This window comes from Vicugna pacos, chromosome 12, assembly GCF_048564905.1.
Source record: "Vicugna pacos chromosome 12, VicPac4, whole genome shotgun sequence".
NCBI classification, from domain to species: Eukaryota; Metazoa; Chordata; class Mammalia; order Artiodactyla; family Camelidae; genus Vicugna; species Vicugna pacos.
This window is the reverse complement of record NC_132998.1, coordinates 17,182,023-17,209,517: the sequence shown is the minus strand read 5'-3', so window position 1 is coordinate 17,209,517 and position 27,495 is coordinate 17,182,023. Positions and strand designations below refer to the sequence as shown.

The 27,495-nt window shown below is 35.9% G+C and overlaps 1 protein-coding gene across 1 annotated transcript in view; it reads right to left on the bottom strand.

Annotated features, from left to right (window-relative positions):
• Positions 1–3,639: 3,639 nt before the first annotated feature.
• The window catches only part of ADAMTS20 (ADAM metallopeptidase with thrombospondin type 1 motif 20), a 133,947-nt gene continuing 110,091 nt past the window's right edge, over positions 3,640–27,495 (bottom strand). The window contains exons 30-39 of the mRNA XM_072972965.1: positions 25,245–25,418; positions 24,996–25,166; positions 20,848–21,048; positions 20,008–20,137; positions 19,694–19,788; positions 19,512–19,606; positions 18,854–18,987; positions 16,327–16,418; positions 6,848–6,952; positions 3,640–4,157 (exon numbers count right to left, since the gene is read on the bottom strand). Of these exons, the coding sequence (XP_072829066.1) occupies positions 4,068–4,157; positions 6,848–6,952; positions 16,327–16,418; positions 18,854–18,987; positions 19,512–19,606; positions 19,694–19,788; positions 20,008–20,137; positions 20,848–21,048; positions 24,996–25,166; positions 25,245–25,418 (1,287 nt within the window). The 3' untranslated portion in view covers positions 3,640–4,067. The remainder of the gene's footprint in view (positions 4,158–6,847; positions 6,953–16,326; positions 16,419–18,853; positions 18,988–19,511; positions 19,607–19,693; positions 19,789–20,007; positions 20,138–20,847; positions 21,049–24,995; positions 25,167–25,244; positions 25,419–27,495) is intronic.

The window sequence follows — 27,495 nt, the reverse complement described above, 5'->3', positions numbered from 1 at the left end:
AGCCGGAGGGAAACAATAATCTATAGGAAAGAATAAAGAGAGTCGGAAATAACAAATATGTGGATATATATATAAAGGATACTTTCGTATTATCTTATTTATTTTAAAAGGCACTTGACTAAAATAAAAATATATAAAAATGAATATATGTGTATATATGCATGACTGGAACATCATGCTGTATACCAGAAACTGACACATTTTAACTGACTATATTTCAGTTAAAATTCTTTTAAAAATGTATTTGGTGTTTATAACATTGGAGATAGATTGTGATAGGTTAAGTCCTGGAGCAAACACTAAAAATTAAAGCAAAGAAGTATATATAAAATGTGAATAAAAAATTGAACACAAAAATAAACACTTAGTTCAAAAGAAGGCAGAAAAGGAGGGATAATGGAAGAAAGAATGTATGAGACAAATAGAATGCAAATAACAAGAAAGTAGACTTAACCCAACTATATCAGTAATTGCATTCATTGTAAATGGTCTTAAATTCAGCAAGAAAAAAAAATTGTTGAACTAGATGGGAAAATTTAAAAAAAAAAACCAGAACAACTACATGCTATTTATAAAAGAAAATTTAAATATAGAAGTATATATTGGCTAAAAATTAAGGATGGCAAAAGACGTATTATACAAACACTAATTAAAAGAAAGTTGAAGTAGTTATTTCAATACTAATGTAAACTTCAACACAAGAAGTATCACTAGAGATATACCAGAACATTTCATAAAGAAGGTCAATTCATCAAAAAGACATACACCCATAAACATGGATGTACCTAATAACGTGCTTCTAAATTTGTGAAAAATCTAGCAGAACTAAAAGGAGAAATACACAAATCTACAATGACAGTGGAAGAATTTAACATTTGTAGAATTAATAGAAAATTAATATTAACATTCTATTATAGAATAGAATGACTTAATCAATAGTTAATACTTTTCAGGACTATAATTAGAAAACCAGTTGATTTTACAATTAGAAAAATATCTCAATCAACACTACAATTGACACCAAAATTAGAAAAATTGTAACTCTCTCTCAGTAATTGATTCTGCGGTTAGATAAAAAAAGGATTTAGAAAATATTTGAATATGAAAAACTAACTTGACCTAATTTACTTACATAAAACTAAACAAAATTATTGCAGAACACAGTTCATTTTCAAGTGCAAAAAATAAATAAACAAAACAAATCAAGTGCACATGAATATGATCCAAAATAGACCGTACGTTAGACCATTAAAAAAGCCACAGCGTTTAATGGAATGTTCCCTCTCCCTTGCCAAATGCTATGCAGACAGCAAAAAGAAGAGAACTCAAAATAAATAACTGTGCTTGGTAACTAGGAATTCATCTGTGATTTTAGTGGAAGAAGTATAGAAGAAGTACTGAGGGTTAGAAACCATGTTACAATGGACCAAAGCTTGAATGAAAGGTGTAGAGAAGAGATCATGAGGGTAGCTGTTTCTCGGAGAATTTGGAGTGGGAGGGAATCAAGAGCAGAGACTGGGGGGTTGGCCTTTGACATGAGCAGGGAAAGCTTTTCCCCTTAAGAAGGAGGAAAAATAGATAAAACACGTGTAGAGAATGCATCATCTTAAGTTATAAACAAGTATGAAAATATTTGTAATTAATTTAAGGTACAATGCAAAAGCATGCTTTTTTTTCAGGGTAGAAAAAAAGAGTGCTTCGTATATGGTCTCTCATTTATTATTTTTTAATTGAAGTTACAATGTGCCAATTTCTGGTGTGCATCATAATGTCCCAGCATGCTTTTTGATAAGACTTTCCCAAATGTTTAAATCACATTCACATAAAACTGCTTTGCTCCCTTATGTTTGTTTCTTTCCTTTCTTCTTTCCTTTTTATTGGCAAGGGTGGGTGGTTTAGAGGGTGGGGAAAGGCAGGAAAGGTGGAGAGGAGAGATGAGGTAAAGTGAACCAAAAAAATGAACAAGAAATTCTCAGAAAAAGAAACCTAATAGCAAATAAAAATGAGAGGATCTTCACCCAATCCAGTAATTAGAAAATATAATTCGAACAATGAAGTACTGTGTTACACCCCATCAGAGCAGAAAAAAAATTTCACGTGTCACTCAGGATGCGGATACTGTAAAATGTTTACACCCTGCCAGTGATAATTTAAATTGATTTAACCGCTTTGGGAAGTAGTATTTTGGCAACATCTAGGAAAGTTGAAGATGGACAAATAATAGCATCTTATTCACAAGGATCTGCTCCCTCCCTTAGGAGAGGACTGTGAGTCCTCACTCATTTCCATCTGTCTCTCATCCTACCCCACAGATAGGGAGTATATTTCCCTCCCCATTGACTAGGATTTGGTCATGTGATTTAATTTGACCAATTGAATATGAGTAGACATGGGTACCCCTTCTATGAACAGAAGCTTTTAAAGGCATTGCACATTTTTGCCAGCCTCCTACTCATATTTCCTTGAGAAGTTTTCATTCCAACTGCAACAATTTGATTAAAATTTTTTTTTAGAATTTCTGAAATGATTTTAGAATTATAGACTTTTTTTTTGGTGAAGGATTTTTTTTTTTAACATGGAAGGAAAATGAAAACGAAGTCCTAATGTATCACACATATATGTTTATTATTTAAAAGTTCATAAATTATAAGATTTTACTTATGAATGAAAACATTTCTAGACAATGGTACACATTTTGTATTAATGTTTGTCACTGCTTTCGGGCACATAGTGCAAAATACTTCGGTTCTGATACAGAGATCCCTATATGCTTGTCTAACCACATTGGCACAAAATTGCTTTAGTACCTTATATGGTACAATAGACCCCTAGTAACTGTTTGGAAAAGAAAAACTTTGTGGGTAAAACTAATAAACTACTATTTACTGGTAAAAATCTACTGGTATATTCAGTTTCCTTAGTTTATAGAGTAGACTGCCATAGAAAAATACTGTTTGCCTATGATTCTTTAAAAATCACATTATTATATGATACACAATTAAATTATTCACCTGAAAAAAAATCTCTTAATACCTGAGAATTTCCCCATGAATAGTTATTTTTTATGCTTTTATGTTCTGGCTTTGAGAAACTTTAGATATAAAATAACTTGAACATTTCTAATAAAAATTTTGCATATGTAAACAAAATTTTATGTTTACCAAAACAGGACCTTTAAAATTTCAATAATTCTGACTTCTCTACTTGACTAATAAAATACAGTACATAACTTTGAGAAAATAGATTTTTTAAGAGTAGACATATACATTTGTAAGAGTTAAAAAGGACAGAATATAAACATTGAAAAAACAATGTATTGCTCTTAGAAGTACAATCAAATTGGAGGTAGATGTTTTAAGTCAAAATGTACTCCATCATATCTTCTTCTGTATTATACCCACAAAATTTCATATTTAGTATTCAACCCAAGTATATGTTTTAAATACAAAATGATACCACATTTTTAGGGTGATTTTTTTTGAAGCACCATCATACACAATGGAAAATGAAAGAAAATATAAAACTAGGTATCTAAGCTGTATCAGTAGAAAGTATAATGTCTATGTACTTTTTTGATGTGACTATTCATTTGCTATTTACCTGGCAGGTTCAACAATGTTTACAGTAGTTTTAAGTAAGTTCATTTACCTAATCTTTCCTTGCTCCATTTTAACAAGCAGAAATAAACATTTCATTGTACAACAGGATACTGAGCCGAGATGTACATGTGTATTTATGGGTATAACATATCTGTGGTCCAGTCCAAGCTGCTAACAGCAAAGCTATCTCGGTCTAATTCACTCCAACATCCCTGTAGATCCTACCAGAAGTTATTAAGTCCTTTAAAGGGTCCCAATTAGAGTCGCATAGCATTCAGATTATTTTGAAGGCCTTGAAAAATTGAGCAGTGATTTGACTCCCTGATGAGCACCTTGAAGCAAAGGCGCAGGTCTTGTAGACATGGAAGTCTCAGGAAGGGAAGGCTGAAGAAATGGGCACCAGCTATCTGCACGTTCCAGAGAATGTCTCCTCTCTGGACGGACACACGGGCCCCACTTCCGAACGATTCATATGACTTGAATTGGGAGACCAGTAGTCGCGTGAGGAACACACTTGCCGCAGAACCCTCCGCATCTGCCGTAGACTTTGGTTCCATCCTGAAAGTAGGAAGAGACAGAGACATAGGAGAGTCTGTTACAAGCCGGTATCTCTGTGCACAAGGCAGAAAAAGCAAGTGCATGGAATCGTGTGGTTGAAATGATTAGCCGAGGTTTCCTGTAACAATTACTCTTGAGGTCAGAGATCACGCCATTTCAGGATTAGCTGCAATTGGTGGTCACGGGAATTAGGTAACCTGAGATTCATATTAGCTTCTTGATGATTATAAGCCACACTAAAATGTAAGCAATTCATCTCAATCCACGTATTTTTCATCAAAGTGTCTGCTTCAGTGAATTTATTAAAACTTCTCCCAATATATTGTCCACAACTACATGATTTTATATAAGATTCTCACAGACTAAATAAAAGGAAGATATTATGCAAACTTGACCTTAACTGTAGGCAAGTCATTTTAACTTCAAACGTCTCATAGAAACATTAGAAACACAGCATGAAGAAAATAAAGAAGGTGATAAAATGGAGGGAAAAAACTGGACTGAAAGCAGTAATTATAGTTAGAAAAGGACCGAAAAAGGAGAGTCTTCTTTGTTTTAGGAAAGCAGAGCTGTTCACTGAGGAATGGGTAGGCAAAGGCTGGTGAAGGAAGTGGTTGGGGGTGGGTGCAGCTCAAGTGATAGAGGGCCTGCTCAGAATGCACCAGGTCCTGGTTCAATCCCCAGGACCTCCATTTAAAAAAAAATGAAATAGAGACACCTAATGACCTCCCCCCACTACCAGACAGGAGGTGGTCAGGACATGCTCGATTTTCTTTCCAGACCACTTCCCATTTTTAGGTCCAAAAGTCATCTGTTAGAATAAAGCAAAAATAGCTTGAACTCCTGTCCTTTCTGGAGAAGGTAAGTTTTGTTCTATTCTGTGTTTGTTTTTGTTTTTTTAATCGAAGGAGGGAGGGTAGAGAAGGAAAGTTTGGGTGCCTGGAACTTTGGGAAATGAAGAATGGCTTGAAATTAGGGTTTTTTGAGCTTGTCTTGCTTTCAGAAGCTTTCTAAACTCTAGAGAATCTAAGTAAACAGAGAAGGGAATGGCAGGAAAAAATTCCAATTTATATGTATATACGTGTTTGCCAACGGATCATTTAAGTAATCTCCTAATCTTGGTTAAATTTACTGGCAGATGGAAATATGTCTGCATTTCCTTAAGTATATTTGGGTTCCACGAGTCTCAGTTTCACATCGGGCATCAGATCACAGGAAATATTTTCATGTGCAGCATTTTTGATTGAGGTAGAAATTCTCAGATAAATAAATCAGTAATCTTTAGAATAGAACTTAAAATAAAATAGAAGCAAAAGAAATGATTATACTAAATGGTTCTATTTACTGCTGAACTCAGCAAGATATCATTTAGGCTACAGATATCTAAAAGTTGGATCAGCAAGGTCAGAATATCTCAGTGCACTGTCTACATTGCTCAGCGTATACTTTACCTAAGTAATTAATTTATTTCCATTCTTCCACCAAAAAGGATTAAACCTAAATATGCCAAATAAATACTTAAAAATAAATAGGAAGAGGGGGTGGGGAAGGGTATATAGCTCAGTGGTAGAGCGCATGCTTAGCATGCACAAGGTCCTGGGTTCAATCCTCAGTACTGTCATTAATAAATAAATAAATTAATAGACTAATTAACTCCCCCCCAAAGAAAATAAAATTAAATGAAAATAAATACCCATTTGTTTTTAAAGCCTCCTGCTTACCCATAAGACAGAAATCATTAAAATTTTAATTCTTTAATTATTAATCAAAACCAGTTTCATCATCTTCATAAAGAGATGGTTTTAAAGTCTGTGAATATCAGAAAATTGAATTCCATTCAGAAATAATATTCCTATAAATGGGAGAGTAAAAGAAATCACTTTTATTGAGAGAACCAAAAAGCATAAAACATTAGAGTGGGCAGGAGCTGTTGATGGTGGGGATTTATGTGCTATGCAGGTGAGCACACTGAGACTGTAGATCCGGATTTACTCTAGGTAAGAGTCATGCCGTCTAAGGCACGGTGACCGGGAGCCATCGCACAGAGCTCAGGTGCCAGTGCACCAGCGCAGCAGGAGGCTTAAATGCATTCTGGATGATACACCTGCGGTAGGTAAACCCCAGAGAACAATGTCATCTAGTTAAAAGGGAGAAAAATATGTGTACAACCATAAAATATATTCCTAATTCATACAGAAATGATAAAGGATATCTGTTAAGTGACAAATGGCTCTAACGTCATCCCCATCAGCAAATCAAAGCAGTGAGTAGATAAACCAAAAACTTACCCCTCACTTTGAAATAGTAAAACCTCCAAACTTTTCATAATAGAAGTATAGCTAAAAGCACTACTCCTTTCTGAAGTACCTGCGTTTCAAGCCGTTAGCCTTGAACTCGAGCTAGTTAAATCCATGCTCTGGCACTTGATTTCGTGTTCAGATGTCGGTAGCCTAGCCTGTACGTGAATTTATATGTGCATAAAACCTGCATGTACACATGAATAAAAATGAACCCAATTCCATAATTTCATAAATTAATGTTATATCTCATTATATGGAATCCATCTCTTATATGCAATAACTCATTAGTCATTAACTTTATATAACTCTAAACTTAAGATTGAGGACCTTTAATGCCAGTTTACAGCAGAGAAGGAGCTCCAGCAGGCCTTTTGGTCCAGCAGCACCCACCTGTGATCTGTGTATGATGGCCGAGGCATAGCTGCCCTGAGCAAGCCACTTCGCTGTGCTGGATATCTTCATCCCAGTCCCTGCCAAATTAATGCTGAATTGTCCCTGGATTAGAAACAAAACAAAATAAAAAGAGGTGGAATTCATAAAATATTTTAAGAATGCACTTGACTGGAAACACTTAAATTAAAATGCTATAAGAAAGGGCTCAAGTTGGTTTTCAAGTTGCTTTCCTTAGAAAATGACGGAATAGCGATACAACCTTTCACTAAAGAAAATGAACTAGCTCATGTTTTTTTTAAGTTGATTACAAACAAGTCTTCTCAATTACAAGAGACAAATGAAATAACACCAGGTAATGCCATTTATGCAAAAGCAACTCTGTCCAACCGTGGGACTCGAAGGCTTCAGAGCTAGAGCTTGTCTCTGTAGCAAATAGGCAAGTCCGGACAGATAAGGTGTTCACAGGGGCTCATCCCAGACTTCAGCGTCTCTCCAGCTTCAATTCTTGACCCCTCGTTGCTAACTTCCCTGATAAGTTGCATCCATTCAGTGTATTTTCTAGAATCTTCTGTCACTGTGCCCTTACTTTTTATGGTAAGAATAGTACTTTTTTAACTTACCACACAAAACTATGGAACGTGGTGTTACTGCCCCGGCTATCACGCCCTTTTTAAGCACCCAGAAGTGCTTCGTGGACGTGTGATGCCACATGATGTACACACATGGTGTGTGAGCCCCCTAGTGGCTTCATGATCTAATCATTTTCAAGACATGAGAACAAGTTTCATGTCAAGGTATTTCAGACTACCTCTACTAAAAATTAAACTTTAAGTGTCTGCTAAATCAGAAAGTGTGGGACTGAAATGAGTAAAATTTGTGGCACATTTATATAATCTTGTAGTATAGACGTATACACTGGAAAGTTGAAATACTTAATCAATGCTAATTAAGCCTCCTGCCAATGCTTAATTTACATACAGATCTAGAGGGATATTAACATAATCTTACATCACAAAGTTATCCCATGGCCTAAGCCTCAGGAATCTTGAGCAAGACTGTGATAAAATATTAAGGATTATATTATTTGGCACCTTTAAAAAATATTTTTTTTAATATTTATTTTTTAATTTTTTTATTTTGATGGGGGTGGGGGAGGTAATTAGATTTAATTTATTTTTAGAGGAGGTCCCGGGGATTGAACCCAGGACTTAGCGCATGCTAAGTATGTGCTCTACCACTGAGCTATACCCTCCCCGCAAAGGTTATATTATTTGAATTAAAATACTATCTCATCGTGAAAGCAAAGATTAAATAGATTTCAATTATATTTATAATATAAATTATTACTATTGCTAAAAACAATTATATATCAATTTAGTTTATTAAGTTAGATTTTTTTTAGCAATCTAATATATTTCTTATTTAAAACCAAATGGAGATTCAAATACATTTGCAATGCAATGATAATACATGGAGAGTTTTCCCTATCTCAGAAATAATTTTTTAGATAAATTCCAAAGAAAATTTCATATTATATACATCATTTGGTTATGAAATTTATAATATGACCCATACATTTGCTTCATTGCTCTATTCCCAGGGACCAAAGGGGAGTCTTAGCTACGCAGTAACTGTTTTTCAATAGATGAATTAAGTGCGGCATTATAAATATTAAATCTTAGCCTTATTAAAGTAAATACATAAATATACATCTAAACCCTTCATACTCTGATAATGACAGTAATGCTAGATACATTAGAATTTTACGTTAGTAAATACTTGAAAGAGAAGAACAAATTCTAAGGATACACCTTACTATTTGATACTTAATTGATACAGGCTTTGCACCGGATACCTCCATCCCACAGTAACTCATAAACACGTCTCTCACCAAGTAAAATTCCTTAAAAGTGGGAATATATTCTGTGATGTAGTTTCCTGTGACCAGCCGCTTACTGAGTGTCCCAGCTGGGTCAGGCAGTGTTCTCACAGCCTAATATTCTGCATTCTTTACTTCCCTGCTCAGGGTTATCTGGAAGCATTCAAATGTGTATACAATGGACGTGAAAGGGAAAACTGCAGCTGACTACTGAGAGACTTAGGTGGTCATTAACACAGCCAGGTGAGTGTGGTAAGGCCTGTTGCTCCATTTCTCCAGACTAATTTTCATAGGCTTTGCTTACGTCCTTTGTCCTTGTTAAAAAGCTACATAAGACAATCTGAAAGAAATGGTAAAACAATTCATCTGAAACTTGGGATGATATTGAGAGAGGTAAAAATATATTTTTCTCATTTGTTCAAAAGTCATTGAGTGGCAGATTTGGTGTCAAGTACTATGGGAATACAGAGACCCGTCTTACTCCAGATCTGACAAGTGAAGCACAGACTGGTGGTTGTCAGAGGCAGGAGTCGGGGGTAAGGGAAATGGGTTAGGGTGGACAAAAAATACAAACTCCCAGTTACAAGAGAAATAAACTCTGGGGATGCAACGTGCAATATGGTGACTATAGTTAGCAATAATGTATTGTATATTTGAAAGTGGCTAAGAGAATAAATCCTAAAAGTTCTCATCACAAAAGAAAAATAATTGCAATTATGTGAGGTGATAGGTGTGAACTAAAATTATCGTGGTGATCATTTTGCAGTATATACATGATCATATCATTATGTTGCACACCTTTAATTCAGTATTATTTGACAATTATATCTTAATAAAATAGGGGGAAATACATCTGATGAGTGAAATCACATATAAGCATAATTCAATGTAATGCAATATAGAGAATTATAGTTGCCATTAAACAGTACTGGTACGTTCCTCTGGAACTTCAGAAGTAAGAAATGATTGAATAAATATATTAATTAATTATATCAATTCCAAGACATCAGTTAACCCTAAAATTCAAGCCTCCTTAAACCTCATCCTTAACTCGAAAAATTAGTTCAACATAGGAGCAATTTAAAAATATTTTTTTTAAGTAGTATGAAGTTTAACTCCTCTTCTACTCTCTTGACATTTTTTTAGAAGAGGTCACCCTAAGAAGTAAAATTCTAACAGCCAAATCCCAAGTGGAGGTTTAGGTGAATCAAAAGACCCAGGCATTCAACAAGTAGGAATGTCTGCCCTTGAGTAATTAGCTGCATCAAAGAAAAAAGTAGTTACAGATACAAGACAGAGGAAAAGCATAAAGTAGATGCAAGTTTCAACGTTCCACTTCTTTGACCGACTGGTTGGTTCATATGTGCTCACAGCATCATTAGGTTTTACAGTTTTAAAATTTGTTGCACATGCTTTATTATGAATGGGATCTACAGATCTAGTGCAATTCCAATAAAAATTCTACCAGGAATTTTTACAAGTGTAGAAGAAATCTGATTCTAAAACTTATATTGAAAGACAAAGAAACTAAAATAATTAAAACAAGTTTGGAAAAAAAAGAATAAAGTTGAAGGACCCATACTACCTTACTTCAACACAATATAAGGCTATCATAATCAAGACAATGCTGTGTTGGTGAAGAGAGACAGGCAGATCAATGGAACAGAAGAGAAAGGCAGAAACAGACCCACATAAATATGTCCAATTGATTTTTGACAAAGGTGGAAGGCAATTAACTGGAGAAAATATTGTCTTTTCAACAAATGATGTTAGGACAATTGGATGTCTACAGGCAAAACCCCTCAGACTTCATAAATATTAGTTCAAAATTAATCATAGGTCTAGATGTAAAACATAAAACTATAAATTTTTTTTAGAAAGCATAGATGCAAATCTTTGTAACTTGGAGTAAGTCAAAGAGTTCTTAAATATAACACTAAATATGCAATCCATAAGGGAAAAAAATGATAAATTTGATTTTATTAAAATTTAAAACTTCCACTCTATGTAAGACACTTAAGAGAAAGAAAAGATAAGGTCCAGACCAGGATAAAGATATTTACAAATGTAATATCTAACAAACAGCTCATATCCAGAATATATAAAGAACTCTCAAAACTTAACAGTAAGCAAACAAACAACCTAATTTTAAAAATAAGCAAAAGATTTGGACATACCATTCGCCAAAGAGGATATACAGGCAGCAAATAAGCATATGAAAGATGCTTAACAACAACAAAAAAGCTTAACATTTCATCCACTAGTGAAATGCAAGTTAAAACTACAACGAGATAACACTTAAGATGGGGAAACAAACAAGCAAAAAAACTTGACAATACAAAGTACTGACAAGGAACCAAAGCAATCAGAACTTTAATCTTTGCTGGTGGAAATATAAAATGCTGCTCTATCAGACAGTCTGTCTGTTTCTTATAAAGTTAAACATACACATACCATATGATCATACAATCTCACTCATAAGAACTTATCTTTAGAGAAGTGAAAATATATGTTCACATAAAAACCTGTATACAAACGTGCATATCAGCTCTATTCAAAATCTCCAAGAACTACAAACAACTTATTTTCTTCCAACAGTAAGACATGAATTGATAAACTGCAGGACAACTATATGACACCCATATAATGAAATAATTCTCAGCAATAACAAAGAATAAATTATTGATATATGCAACAACACAGATGGGTCTCAAAAGCATTATATTGACTAAAAGAATCCAGTCGCAAAAAGTTACATATTTTATGATTCCATTAATATGACATTTGTTTGACATTTCAGAAATGGCAAAGCTAAATTAACAGAGAACAGATCAGTATTTAGCAGGAGTTAGGCGAGAGGGAGGACTTGACCGTGGAGGAAGTGTGAGGGAACCGGTCTATATTCAGCTGATGGTGATAGTAACATGAATCTGTACATATGTTAGGACTATATACCAATAAAGGCAATTTTACTGTATGCTATTTTTTTTAATTAAAAATGTGAATGGATAAAAATCCATTTAAAGAAAAAAATTTCCAGTTGACTTGCAAACAAAACTGAGTACCTGCTATATGTAAGAGACACACTTAAAACAAAGTGATTCATAAAAAAGCCAAAATGAAAAGGATGTGCAAGAGCACACCAGACACATGGACATAAAAAGAGAACAGAGGTAGCAAATCCTGACAAGGTACTAAGTAGAATTCGAGTCTCAAGTTAGGAAAACGTGACAAAGAAGTGCTAAAAACCATTCACAATGAAGACATAACAAATGAATATTATGCACCAAATAACATGGCAACTTTTGTGAAGCGAAAACTATAGGAAATGAAAGGAGACATAGAGAGAGAGAGAAACACCCTAATATAGGAAATTTTCATATATCACTTTTATTAACAAGACAGATCAAGTGGGCAAAAATAAGGAGAGAGATTATCTAAACAATATAGTCAAAGGTAGATCTTATGGATATATGTCAAACTCTGCATCCTGATAACAAAGAATACACATTCAAAATATTTGAAAACTGACTCTGAATACTCAAAATGCATGCCGGCCATGAACCTCTGGCTTTGGTTATTTCTCTTACTCTCAAGTAATTGACATTAATTACAAAATAGCTATAGAGATACATTTTTTTTATGGCTCTGTGAAAAGTACCAGACTTTACTTCCCTTTTGGTACATGTATTCTAAAGTCACATCACACTTCTTACTTCATCTTATACTGCAATGTGGCAGAGTTTATTTTCCCTAAAGATTGCCATATGTGTCCATTCTCTTTTTAGCATTCATGTCCTGGGGTGCCCAGTCACAGGCAAACACAGAGGATGTGGTTTTGACGAATCCCAAACAACAGAGTAAGTTCTTTCTGTAACATCAAACATCTGGAGAGTATTCATGCAAATGTTGTGTAACTTAACACAGAATCTGGTTTATGTATTTGACAGACTATCTCCAAGAATACTGGGCAGTTTGTATTTTTGGTAACAGTAACTTCAGGCAATTGAATACAGAATGAAAAAAAAAATGGGCATAACTTTTTTTGACAGGACATACCTATGCCTAGTAACATCCAACTTGAAAATAGAGCTTTGCGTTCCAGAAATGCCTATAGAACTATGTGAGGGAGGCATCTCACCTTGATGGACACAGAGGAGCATTTTACTACTGTACTGGTGCTGCTTTTGACTGTATCAAGGATCTTGGATAGGTTGTTAATACAGGGGATCTGTTTCTTCAATTATAGACTGGGATGACCCATCTTATAATTACATAAGTTTCTCAAAATATTGTAGGGGGAAAATGAGGTCACATAAAAATTGAAGAACTAGAGCTAGAAATTAACAAAAACAGCTGTTTTCGCATTTAAAAACCTGATGGTGCCAAGACCTCTTATTCAGACTCCATGCTCATCAAGAAATAGTCTGTTTATAATAATTAGCTTGCTGTTAAGGTATTTTCCCTAAGGAAGGTTTACTAAGGAGATAAAAGAATAGCCAGGCAGAAGCTCGACAAGGAAATGGAGGAGCTGAACAATACTTTAAACCAACAAGGCCTGACAGACGTCTACAGAGCACTTCACCCAGCGACCACAGAACACACATTCCTTCCAAGTACATACTGAACGTTTTCCAGGATCGCCATATGCTGTGCTATAAAACAAGCCTCCATAAATTTTAAAAGATCGAATACTACAAAGTGTGTTTTCCAACCACAAATGGAATGAAAGTAGAAATCAAGAACAGAAGGAAACCTGGGAAATTCACAAATATATGGACTTAAAACACCATCCTCTTAAATAACCAATCAGTCAAATAAGACATCACAAGTGACAATAGAAAATCCTTCAAGATGCATGAAAATGAATGCACAACATACCAAAACTTCAGGGATGCTGCAGAGCAAGTGCTTTTTAAAGGGAAATGGATAGCAGTCAATGCTTTTATTAAAAGAGGAAGAAGATCTCATACCAATAACCTACACTTTCACTTTAAGGCACTGAAAAATAGGAGAGCAAATTAAATTGAAAGCCAGCAGAAGGAAGGAAATGAGACAGACTAGAGTGAAAACTGGTGAAATAAAGAAGACAAAAATAACAGAGAAAATCAACAAAATCAAAAGTTGGTTTCTTGAAAAGAACAAAACTGGCAAACCAAGAAAAGAGAGAGGAGACTCAAATGACTCAAATTAGGAATGAAAGAAGGGACATGACTGCAAAACCTACAGAAATATAAGGGATTATAAGGGAATACCATGAACAATGTGTGCCAACCAATTAGATAACTTGATGAAACAGACACACTTCCTAAAAAAAAAAAAAAAAGACTCAAGAAGAACCAAAAAATCTGAAAAGATCTACAATAAGAGATTGAATTAATAATTAAAATAACTTTCAAAAAGGAACGCCCAGTCCCAAATGGCTTTAGCTGGTGAATTCTACCAAACATTAATTTTTCACAAACTCTTCCAAAAAAGTAGAAGAGGAAGGAACATGTCCCAGTTTATACTAGGAAGCCAGTATTTCCCCAATACCAAAACTAGACAAAGAGACCACAAGAAAAGAAAATGCTAGGCCAGTATCTCTCCTGAATACAGATGAAAAATTCTCAACAAAGCAGACCCAATCTATCAATATATAAAAAGGGTTATACATCAGGAGCAAGTGGGATTCTCCCCAGGAACGCAAGATTGTTTCAACATGCAAACATCCATCAGCGTGATGCACCACATCACCACAGCAATGGGCAAGAACTACAGGGGCATCTCAGTAAATGCGGAAGAAGCATTCGACAAAATCCAACATTCATGATAAAACCACTTAAATTAGGACTAGAAGGGCACTTCTTCAGCCTAATCAAAGGCATATACAAAACACTCACAGCTAACACACTCAATGATACAGGACTAAATACTTTTCTCCTAAAATCAGGACTAAGACAAGGGTGTCCACCCTTGCCACTTCTACTCAACACTGTACTGGAAGCATCAGCCAGTGTAACGAGGCAAGATAAAGAAATAAAAGACATCCAGATTGCAAAGGAAGAAGTAAAACTATCTTTATTTTTATATGTTACTCTGTATATAGAAAACCCTATGGAATCAAATAAAAATTACTGCAACTAACAAATGAATCCAGCAAGACTGCAGAATACAAGATCAATTTACACAAATGTAAGCAAAAATTCATGATTTATTGAGGTCTCAGATTTGGGGGGTCTCTTTACTGGACAACTCTCCCTGTCACAAATCTTCTTGATCCTGAGCTGGAAGCTTCTGCCCCACTAATGCCTCCTGGAGTGACACAAACTGAGGCCACTCCTCTTTCATGGAGCTCTTTAAATATCTAATGATAGTTCTGATAACCTCCCACTCTTCCTAGCTAGCATCTTCGTTTTCCTCCCATGACACAGTTTAAACCTTCCTTACCTTTTATCCTGATTGTTGCTTTCAACTCCTAGATAGGTTAAAATTTTATCTCTTCCAGGCAGAAATTTTAAAATAAGTAAAATATTCCAGTGTCAAGTACAAATAACTCTCTTGGTCTCAATATTGTGTTTTGGTACCTTATGATTATACTGTGTGGTTTAGAAATCACTGTGTGGTCTATGCTGAGCTCACGGTGGTTGAATAAAACACCTAGGTCTTTTTTATATGACATTGCCAAGTTCTATTTGCATTTCTGGACCTAAGATTTATATATTTATTCTAGTTAACTTTGTTCTTATTCATTTGAGCCTATAGTTCTAGAGTCTTTTGATTTCATTTGTGTCCTCTAATACAGAAAGTTGCTCTCTCTTTTTAACACAAGTGTACCTTCCATGTTATATGATGCACATTGTAAATGAGAAGTTCCTAGAAAGGAGGGCTCTGGAAAACCCTTAGCTTATCCCTTTAAAATGATATCAATATTATAATTACCACATCTTGTGTATTATTTTTCAATTGTCTATAAATCTAGCTAACAATGCTATGGTCCTCTAGCTTATATCTCTCCATCTTTATCCTAAAAATGTTGCTCACGGAGACTTATAAGATCTTTGTTAAAAAATGAGATAGTCAGTTTATTATAGGAAGCATGTTCTGTACTGAAAATCTCAGAGACGACGTAAAAGGATGTGTGCAGAGAACTATGGAAACGAAAGAATAAAAACAAGAACAAAGACATGGGAATGTACTATTTCAGAGATAATATAAAGTTGTTCTGAGAATGGTACAGACCCAGACAGCTAGTGTAACTGCTGTTAGCAGCAGTGTATGAAAGTCACATGCTTGTGATCCAATCCTCTACCTTGTACCGTATGTCCATTCATTTCTATGGATTAAGCAGAAAGAGTAAAAAATGGCAAAGCATCCCATTCAGAAATGGTATCTGAACAATTCAAAAGTCTTATAACTACACCTTTCAAACAAACCCAACATTGCCAAAGATGGTTTTCCTAAGTTTACCTGCAACTTTTGAAATAGATTTTATGTAAGAAGTTTGCATTTACTGTTACATCTCTTGCAATATTCTGATTAAAAAAAATGAATGAGAGAAACGGTATCCATTTTTTTTTCAGCATGAGGGAAAAATAATCAAACAAATATGAAAAACCTGTGGGCATCTGGCAGCACTGTAGCAGTCTCCAGCTGTGGCGAATGGAACTGCGTTTCCAAATATTGTCCGGGCAAAAAAGAGGTCTGTAGCTGGAAAATAACAAATGAAACTCTTGAGCATCGAGACATTGTATGCTTTCAAATCTTTACTGCAAAACATACAGTCTTCCCATTATAGTCATAATATATTCATATAATTAATCTAGTATCTTAAGCCAAAAATGCTGCACAATTGTAGTACATAACAAACATTAGGCTCTCAAACTTTTCTTTAATATAAAAATGTTCATCTCATAAATTGCCCTAAAAATGTAGCCAGCACATCTGTAACTAATCCAGAAGTTTTAAAAACTAAATGAATGCTTTATTATATTTTATATCATAGTGAATATCTAAAATAAATAAAGTGGAGTTGGGAGCAAAATTACAGAAGAAAAACATTATTTAAATAAAGTATGACAAAACAACACATGAGTGCTTGTAGACAGTATACATATCAATTCACTTAGGGAATTTGAAAACACCCAGCTAAAAAGTGTGTCATACTTTATTTAAATGTTTTTCTTCTGTAATTTTGCTCCTAATTCCACTTTATTTATTTTAGATATTCACTGGATTTAGAGAAATGGAGGAAGAACTGGTGATGTAAGACTGAGGGGAAAGTTTGCTGAAAAAATGTTCCCGAGTAGGTACAAAGTGATGAACCCAGAGCCCAAGCAGAGAGCGTTGCTGCCTCAGATGGGGGCAGAAATAGTTCATCCACAGTAACCGGGGGAGAAAGCAAAGTCTGTAGGTACAGGTCTGATAGGTTAGTAGATGCGGTAGTGGTAGTTTATGGAAATTCCCCTCTGGGTGTACTTATTTTCTCAGTGACATAGGAAACAAGGTCATCGGAGAGAGTAACTAGAGTGGAGGTACTAGAAATGTTAGAAGCTTGAAGCTGGAGGAGAAGCTGTAAGTTAGACACTTAGAAAGGTGGGGGAGGGCATGGACTGGGATCCATGCAAACTCAGTAGTCATGCATTTCGCATATGATCAGTGAGGAGGGTCACCTGTAAGTTTCATGGCGCAAGCGCAGAGCAGGTCAAAGGTTTAGTTTAATCAAGACTGGGTTTTTGGCACAGAAATTTGAGGCAGGAAAAGAGAGAGCAAGTGGAAAATGTATACATTTAACATTGGATCTTCAGGACCCAGCCCATGCCTGGCAAAATGGCAGGTTTGTTTGATAAATTAATGAAAAGGAATAGCTTACTAAACAGCAAATAAGTTTCCAAGTGGCCACTCTGTGCTCAGCAATGCTACCTGCCTGACACAACATATATTATTAAAGAATAATCATTATTTTCAGGGCATTTACTGTATGAAAGGCATTTACTAGGTATGTTCAAGTATTATCTCTTAATCCTAACCAAAAAAAGAAAAAAGAAGAAAAGAAAGCAGAGGGAAAGAAAGAAAAAAAAAAAACCTGAGAAGCATCTCACTTTACAGCTGAGCGAATTTAGGCTTAAAGGGATATGTCCAAGGTCACATGCCTGGTAAACAGATGCTGATAATTTATACCCAGACAGTCTAACTCCAGAGTTTATGATCATAACCAGACAGCGTCACACTTCTCTGCTGCAGTAACGGTGGGTGTTCAGTAAATGGTAGCCATTATCACGGACAATAATAGCTCATCATCATATGATTGTGATTTAGAGATTAGGTCTTCCTGCGTTCATTGTCTCAACAAACTTTTTGGTTTCTTTTTATGGCTTATGCACTGTGCAAGGCACTGCTGATTCAATTGTGATGAGAGTTTCTGCTTCTGAAATGAACCTCTGTGCCTTTTTATGTCACAATGTAATGTTCAGGATGGCAGGCCGACTGATGCTCAGCGTTATGACTTGACTGTACTCTATAACTTGCTCCCTAGAAAGTCAGCAGGTCCATAATCTGGGATCTATGAGTAAGACTTTATCTCCCTGCAATGCCTGTTACTAACTGTATGAATTGAGACAAGTCACTTAAGTTCTCTAAGTGCATCTTAATTTCATCACTTGCACAAACGTTGTCATACAACACTGCCTTATCTAGTACAGGGTTGTTCAAAGGATCAAATGCCACATAGTATAGGAGACTCCTTGATAAACTGTAACCTGAAACTAATGTTAATTATTACGGTAAGCCCTTGCAGAAAGCTTATGTAACTACATTGACAATATTCACTTCCTTATTTTTAATTAGGGATTTTAAAGGTAGAGGGTTATAGCTTGGAAGGGCAATAATTTTACTACGACAGTATCTTTACATCTTCACTAATGACAGCGTCATTGCCATTACATTTTTAATAAGGGTCCCCTTGGTCTGCATCATTGCACTGGAAGGACGTAGCTAATAACTTTTTTAAAAAATTGTAAGTAACTATTGCATGATGCTAAGCCCTTCTCTAATCCCAGGCTACCACATTTACCAGAAAGCATATTGTTAGACTTGCATTAGCAAACACAGGCCTTTCATTTTGCAACTAGAGATTCAGCACTTACTTTTAATTTGCATGGAAGTGAGATCAATTCTTATTTTGCTGAAAACAGTATGCCCGGCAGCCAGGTAGTCATTTTTGCACTCACAGTCTTGCCTCCTACTTCCGTTAAAAGGGCATTCATATGGATTTTGTAGTCTGGAACAACATTAGAATATTTTTAGTATTAGATACTGTTATTAGACCATAATGTAGACAAATGGTAAACCTGGGAAGTGGGAAGGTAAAAGACATACTCTTCAATGTTACAGTGTCAACAAGCTAAATGTGAAAAGTAAAAATCACTCAAAATGATCAATGGGAAACCCAAGACCAGTCAGTGGAAAAATAATTCAGCTGGAGCTCTCCTAGCTTTTGTTACTGGAATTAACTGGATTCCTATGAAAATGCACACAGGTCTTAAATGCTTCCCTTTTGTATTTTTCCACTGCTCACCCATGGTGTCCTTCTGAGTCAGTCTCTCTGTGAACACATATTAATGACCCAAATCTTTATTACTGAACAGGCATGGACAACATTTGGCTGAGGTCTAAATAGTTCCACTTGCTTCTAAATTACTTGTCCCACTTGCAAGCTATTCAAGTACCGCTCAGAGCTCTGGAACTTCTAATTCTCTTGAAGGACCATAAACGTGCACAGATAAGACAAAACGCAGCTCATACCTAAAGCCGTACACTTCAGAAAAGTTGTCTTCTTCCCCTTTGACCAAAGATATATATTCCTTGGGGTTCTCTAAGGTCATGCCGGTGCAATAGATCTAAAGGGAAAATAGAAACATCTAGGATGGCTTTTTCCAAAGTCAACAGTCAATGTTAAACTCAAATAGGAACTGTTTTCATAATACCTTTATCATTCTTCCTTTAATGTTAAGATAATAGTCACCATCCTTGGTAATGTTATTTTTCACTTGGACTTCTTTGCAGCTGGTAAATATTTTACCTTCAAGGACAAGTGAATACAGTTTATCAGCAATGAACAAATTATAAACCAAATATGAATTTAACTCAATCATACAAATATTGTGATACTCTAGGGGGAAAAAAAGGATAGTGCATTTTGTGGAGTGTATGACTACTCCAAATATTTATTTGCAAATTTTACTTAAAACTTCTTAGGAACACCTAGGTACTAGATAGATTTTCGAAGTCTGTTGCTTACAGTCATTGACATAGCATTTCTTCTGAGCGTCTGGTTTTAAACGCTTTAAACATAAGTCACTGGACCACCCATTTTCAGCCAGGCATTCCACTCTTCTCTCCATTATCCCAACTCCACAAGTCACGGAGCACTGTGAACAGAATAAAACTTGAAGGTCAAGTGTGTAATGGGTAGTGGGGCAGTAAGTACATATCTCCTCCTGTCAGACTGGGTTCTTTTGGAACAAAGTGATGATCAGCAGTGGCTGGAATTATTGCAGATACAAAAATATCCTGGAGGCTGGACAACCACAGGTGGGAGTAATCCTTAGGAAACTGAACCTGTTATTTCTCAGTTACTGGCTTCTTTCCATTGATTTTATATAGTTACATCAGCAGTATACTGTAAATATTTGATAGATATCAATCAATGATGGTTATTCAGGCAACTGGGTGTTTTTCTCATTGTTACATGCAAAGTTGGCAAAGCAGTATTTACTGGCTTTCTATCCACTAAATTGGAAGTGGAATATGGTGCAAATAACTTTTATTACTCAAATATCAGATTTATTTACTTTTTTACCCAGCCACTAAATATTTCTTAAGCATCTACTCAAAATGCAAGCCACTGGGCCAAGACTGAGGAACAGAAATAAGCATTAGGTATGGTCCCTGCTTAACGCAGGTTACAGCTAACATAGAAAAAGAGATTGAAATGTTTACACAAGTAACTGATAAAGTGATTGTCAGACTATAAGGGTATAAGACATGTCTGATATCTAGTTAGACATGCAGGTTACTGGGCGTTCCACAACTAGAAAGTCTCATTTAGAAGATTTAAAATTCATAATTATCTACTGACCTTGCTCCATGTTCCCACTTTCCAAGTGGCCATGTGCAAACAGGTCTTAAAATTGCAGTTGTACACTTGAGGGGAGGGCAGCACGGGGCATTCTCGATAGGTTACAGGCCACAGCTGACGAAGCTTCGATTTCTCAGTAGATCGGATCCCAGTGCAGTATGTAATCCTTTGTCGGTAACTAAATCCACAGTTACCTGCACACTGAAAAATACACTGTTACAAAGGGAGAAGATGCCCTTGAACTCAACCAGGGCCCACTACTTGCCAGGTGCTTAATATGCTATCCCCACAACATTCCTATTTATTAGCCTCTTTACAGGTGGGTAAACAGAGGCTCAGAGACATTTAGGCAAATTTCCCAGAGTCGCACCAATAAATAGAAAGGGTCCAGATTCAGGATAGACTGTCTATTTGTAATGCCCATTTCCTTTTTCTTGTTACACTGCAAAGAATAGCTTAATTGAATGGAACTTTGACTCCTGATAAGCACAGCTTTGGAGAAATGAAACATATCAAGGGTTCTTACCCAAAATAAGGGACATTTATTTGTTTTAATGTAGAGTAAGTTTAGCATACATTTATCTTTATATTTACGATGTGTTGCATACTACCATTTAACCAGAATAGGTAAGTGATTTAGATGTAAATTAAAGGTCCAGGTCAAAAATGAGCAAATATATTTCTGATTCCAGCAAAAAGGAGTAACAAGAAATAACTACCTTCTAACCTAAAACAATGGAAAAAATGTGGACAAAATATATACGACAATGGCTCTTAAGACACTAGACATTAGTCAGTAAAGGATAGAGACCCCTGGAAGATGAAACCAAACATGATGGTCCTATAATTATCCCAGCTTACTTTTTTGAGAGAGTATGCAGGTCTTAAAACAAGGCAAAGGAAGTCAGGGGACAGCAGAGTTCTGACCAGAGCATCCATACAGGTGAGGATGCCAGCTGAGGCCAAGGAATGGACCAATTAAAAGATGTATGAATCACTGTATCTGGCACTCACACAGGACCAAATATGGCATCTGTTCCCTTCATTTGGACGTGAGGCAATAGGTAAAATACTCAAAAGGATCTTGTTACGATAGAGGGGAATAGCTCACCTTAGATGGAACAAATGCAATGCTCTGGTCTCACATCAAAAGCCTTAAGAGCTAGATAAGACAAGATGAAACTGCTTGCCGATAAAATAGCTGCATTCCAGAACAAAGCTCAAAACATATGCACAGGAATAAAAGTCATCCAGCCGCCAATAAAGTAAAACTCATAATGTCTCGCATGCAATACAAAATTAACCGGCATGCAAAGAGGCAGGAAAATATAATCTACGATGGGGAGAAAAATCCATCTATCAAAGCCGACCCAGAGAGGTGAGTGACGTCAGTGAAAACAGCAGAGTCAGGATCTCTGAAAATGTCCTCTTCCATGAAGGCAATGGGTCAAAAAATGGCAAAAATTGTGAAAACAACTTTTTCAGAACTCTGTAAATTAACCAAAGGCTTGCAGCAATCCAGGAAGTGCTTATTCAAAAAAAAGCTAAATCTCGGCAGGTAGGGTGAGCTTTGTGGTGTTTTGGTGTGCCCTATTTTCCCATTCCCCCCTCCCCAGCTCTACAGTAGCTTTGAAAATCAACAGCCCTGAATACATGGTGCAAAACAGCAGCCCAGAAGCCACGAGAGGGGATGGACATCTTTCTAAACCTCCTTTCCAGAGAACTGTCATTATTTGAGCTATTTGGTGGTTTTCTGGAAGAGCCCACTTGGAAGTCTCTCTTTATTTGACTTCACTCAGTGCTTGCCCGGTGCTAAAAGCGTTTTTCCTCGGGGGCACTTTTGAGTACAAATAAAGGCTATTGTTTAACTTTGCAGCTTCCAGAGGAGGTGGGTAACAGTCAGGTGAACAACAGACTATCTGGAAACGCTTAAAAGGAAAAACGGGGTGAGCTCACTATATTATATACCTGAAACCAATATAATATTATATTTCAATTAAAATGCTTCAATTTAAAAAAAGAGGCAAACAAACAATGAAAGTGGAAATGCAACCCACAGAATGAAAGAAAATATTTGCAAGTCATATAATGGATAGATGGTTATACCCAGAATCTGTAAAGAACTTTACAACTAAACAGTAAAAAGATACATCACCTGGTCAAAACTGGGCAAAAGATTTGAATAGACATTTCTCCAAAGAAGATACACACACAGCTAAACAGCATATAAAGATGTTCAACATTATTAGTCATTAGAGAAATGCAAGTCAAACACACAGTGAGACAACCACTTAGACCCACTAGGATGGCTACACTCAAAATGGAAAACTATCAAATGTTGGTGAGCTTGTGAAGAAACTGGAATCCTTATACAGTGATTGTGGGAATGTAAAATGGCGCACAACTGTGGAAAACAGTTTCGAATTTCCTCAAAAAATTACATGTAGAGTTGTCATAAGACTCTCAGCAATTCTATACCTAGATTCAACTTTCCCAAGAGAATTAAAAACATATGTCCACACCAAAAGTTGCACACAAATGTTTCTAGCAGCGTTATTCGTAATAGTCAAAAAGCGAATCAATCCAAATGACATAAACTAATGACTGAATAAACAAAATGTAGTTTATCCCTACAATGGAGCATTATTCATTCATGAAAAAGAATAAAGCACTTATTTATGCTACAACATAGATGAACCTTAAAAATACCATGCTCAGTGAAAGAACCCAAACACAAAAGACCATATCTTGTATAATTCCCTTTATATGAAATATCCAGAAGAGGTGAATCCACAGAGGTAGAAAATAGATAGGTATTTGTCTGGAGTTAGGGGGCAGGATGGAATGAGGAGTGACTACTATGGGTATGGAGTTCTTTTTGGGGTAATAAACATTCTAGAATTACATCACAGTGTCAGTTACACACACTTATTAATACACTAAAATTTTCTAAATTGTAAACACACCCATAGATGTTAGGATGAATAAAGAAGGACATTAAAAAGTTATTAATAGTTGTAATATGCTCAGAGTTAAGTAGAGACATGACATGAAAGATATAAAAAAGCTGTAATCAAACTTTTAAAGATGAAGATTACACTGTCTGAGATTAAAAAAAGTAGAATTGATGGGGATTAATGGAAAATCAGACATCACAGAAGAAAAGACTAGCAGACTTAAAGATACTCGTATAGCAGAATATTATTCAACAGTGAAAAATGATAAACTATTGATACATACTACAACCTGACTGAATCTCAAAGACAGTATATACTGTATGATTCCATATATTTAACACTCTAAAAATGCAAACTAATATAGGGACAGATTATTAGTATGAAAAACAAATTAGTTTGCGTATGAGGTGGAGGAGGGAGCAGGGGGAGAAATTATAAAGTCTGGTAAGGAAATTTTGGGAGGTGATGGAGTTGCTCTCTTTTTTGAATGTGGTCATGGTTATATGGGTGTATAAGTACATCAAAACTGCTTAAGCTGTAGACGTTAAATATGCACAGTTTACTGTATGTCAATTATACCTTAATAAAGCTGTTTTGAAAAAGGCAGTCAAAAGTTCAAGTTATAAGCTAAATAAGTACTAGGGATGTAAAGTAAAACATGACAAATGTAATTTACACTGCTGTACGTTGTATAGGAAAGTTGTTAAGAGTAAATCCTAAGAGTTTTCATCGCTAGGAAAAAAAGTATCTATTTCTTTCATTTTGTATCCTATAGAGATGATGGGTGTTCACTAAACTTACTGTGATAATCAGATCATGACGTATGTAAGTCAAGTCATGCTGTACACCTCAAACTTATACAGTGCTGTATGTCAGTTACAGCTCAATAAAACTGGAAGAAAAACATTTTTTAAAGCAGCGAACTATGCAGGGTGAGATGCCAAACTGATCCTGGTGGTTGGTTTCACAGTTGTCACCACCTGACACCTCAGAACTGCACCGGAGTTTAACATCCAGGGTACTGTTATTTTATTTGCACCAACTACGGTAAGCAGTTTTATTCCTTAGATTGATAAGCACGCCACCCTATGCTCCCATATTCAAATGCAGACCAAGTTTCCACTGGGTCAAATGTGAGACTCAGTTACATTTTCCAGGAGGGAAAATTCTCAGCGTCCTTCTTTGCCTTACCTGTGAGGAGTCTCCTGTTACCACAATATACTTGCAGGGAGAATTTCTGCACTTTTTAGTTGAAGGAGGTCTGGTTGAAGGATCACAGAAACTGTCATTCACACGAGTGTTTTGGGCATCCATGCACATCACTTGCCGATGCATCTCCCTTTTCTTACACGATGTTGAACACTAGCAATGCAAGGGCAAAATGAGAACACATTCTTTTATGGACAAGTTGTCTTTGAGAGTTTACTGGTCAGTACTCACATCTGGCCACTCTCCTGCCACCCACTGGTACTGCAGGCAGTCCTGACGCCAACACTGTCTCTGAAAATCAGGCCGCGTGGACCCATCACACTTTTCTTCTGCCACGCGACCAACACCTCTCAGTCGGCAGTACACATCCCTTTGCTGAACTCCAGAGCCACAGGTCACGGAGCACTACAAAGAAGCCCAGAGGATCTGAATAATGAACTAACAAATATCAAATTAGGTAAAAATTGCAAAACAGAGCCATGGCATATTTTCTTGTTTCTTCTCAGCATAGCCCACTATTATATCATGCATTAGTAGAAAATACACTCAAGACGTATTTTCAATATTGTCTGGTCTGAAGCATCTGCACATAAATGTACAAATTGATTTTCTTTATTTTGCAGTACCTATTCAAGCCTCTAAAATACTACGACCAGATACTCCATCTGAATTGATAAATCTCTCTTCTAATTTAAACATACCTCATACCTATAAAACTGACCACACAATCAAACCATTCTACTACTACACTGCTTTTAAAAATTATTTAAATGCTTATGCTGTATGCGTAATCTCCCTCAAAGAAACAGTAATTTCCACGGTTGGGCTATAGTCATCTTTATGCCTTTAGTACTTACTACAGCTTGAGGATCCAAATAATTGCTCATTTGTTGACTCATGATTATATTTCAAAGGACAAGTGTTTGGGGAAACTGATGGCATAAACCTACAGTTTACTTAGACAACCTGTCTTAACCTTTCCAGGTCTTGTTTTTCTTCTCTGTACAAAGAAGATCCTGTGTTACTTGTAAAATTTCATAGAACAACGTCCCATGCGTTTATTCCTGATGGCAGTTCTATAAAGGAGGTCCTGGGGCTGAGACTCAGAGATGTTAAGTTACTTGCCTGATCTGAGCTGCTACCTCGAGTCAGTGGAGAAGCAGGTTTAAGCTCACTTCTTTTTTTTAGTTAATGAATTGATTTTCAAATAGATTCATTAATTAAAATTGATTAATTTTTAAATTGATTAATTAATTATTTAATTGAAGTATAGTCAGTTACAATGTGTCAGTTTCTGATGTACAGCATAATGAACTCTCACTGCGCTGCCTCCTGGGCATGGAGAAGGACCGGGCAAAGTCTCAGGGCTTTTTCAGCTCTACGAGTCCGGGTCATAAAACAACAGAGCTTGACCACAACCAAGAGCTGTGATGCCAACATTAATAAAGTATGGAGAATGTCTCGGGGTATTTATTTCATTCGTGAGCTTGGCTTTGAGACTCTTTGTTATTCCAGAAGGGATTGGAGGTCATACTAAGTGTTATGTGGAACCTCATCTCTGTTCCCAACTGTGATATTATAAGGGTAAAAATTCGGGTTTTTCACTGAGGTGTCTATTTCTGCAGGAATCCCAGAATAACTAATTTCTTTTTTCCCTAACAATAAATATTTATCTGCAGAATATAGTTTTACCATGAATTGGAAAAAAAAAAATTAAAGCCCACAAAAGTTAAGGACTTAGTTCACCTGGTAGACTCGAGTTCCTCTTACAGCACTTTTACTCAAAAGCTACTTTCAAATTTAGTTTTTTTTTCTTGTGTGTATAAGCGGCAACCAGGGGATTTAAAAGAGAATTTTTATATATTTTTTTAGCCTATGAAGAACTTATACACCTCTACCCAGCTTACTTATATTGACCCTTATTTTCTGCTTAAGCAGTTGAATTTGGCCACCCCTTGAATGTTTTCACAAAAAAGGCATGGCTCTTTTGTACGGACACAATAGTCATTTACTGGGTACTGTGTGCAGGGCACCATATTACGCAGACTGAGATGTCAGGATGGAGGTCAGCTTATCTGAACCTCTCATGGGAATGTTTAGCCTATAAAATAAGGCTCCTTTTTCATTTTCCAGGAATAATTTCAGAAATATAAACTAGATTTGGAAAATTCCCTACCTCTAAACCTAAAAAAACAAATTCCTGGAAAAAAAGATTCAGAAAACACAGCTTAGCAGGAAATTCTTTTTTTTTTTTTTTTTTTTTGAATGGAGGGACTGGGGATTGAACCCAGGACTTAATGCATGCTAAGCATGCGCTCTACCACTGAGTGATACCCTCCCCCTTAGCAGGAAATTCTGTCAGACAAATACGATTTTCTATTGTTCAATAATCCACAGTAGCTTATTGGCCCTTTGACCATAGTAGCCATTTAGAAGAATCCATTGAGACTATGGGTAGCTACTATTGTGAACCTCACCCTAA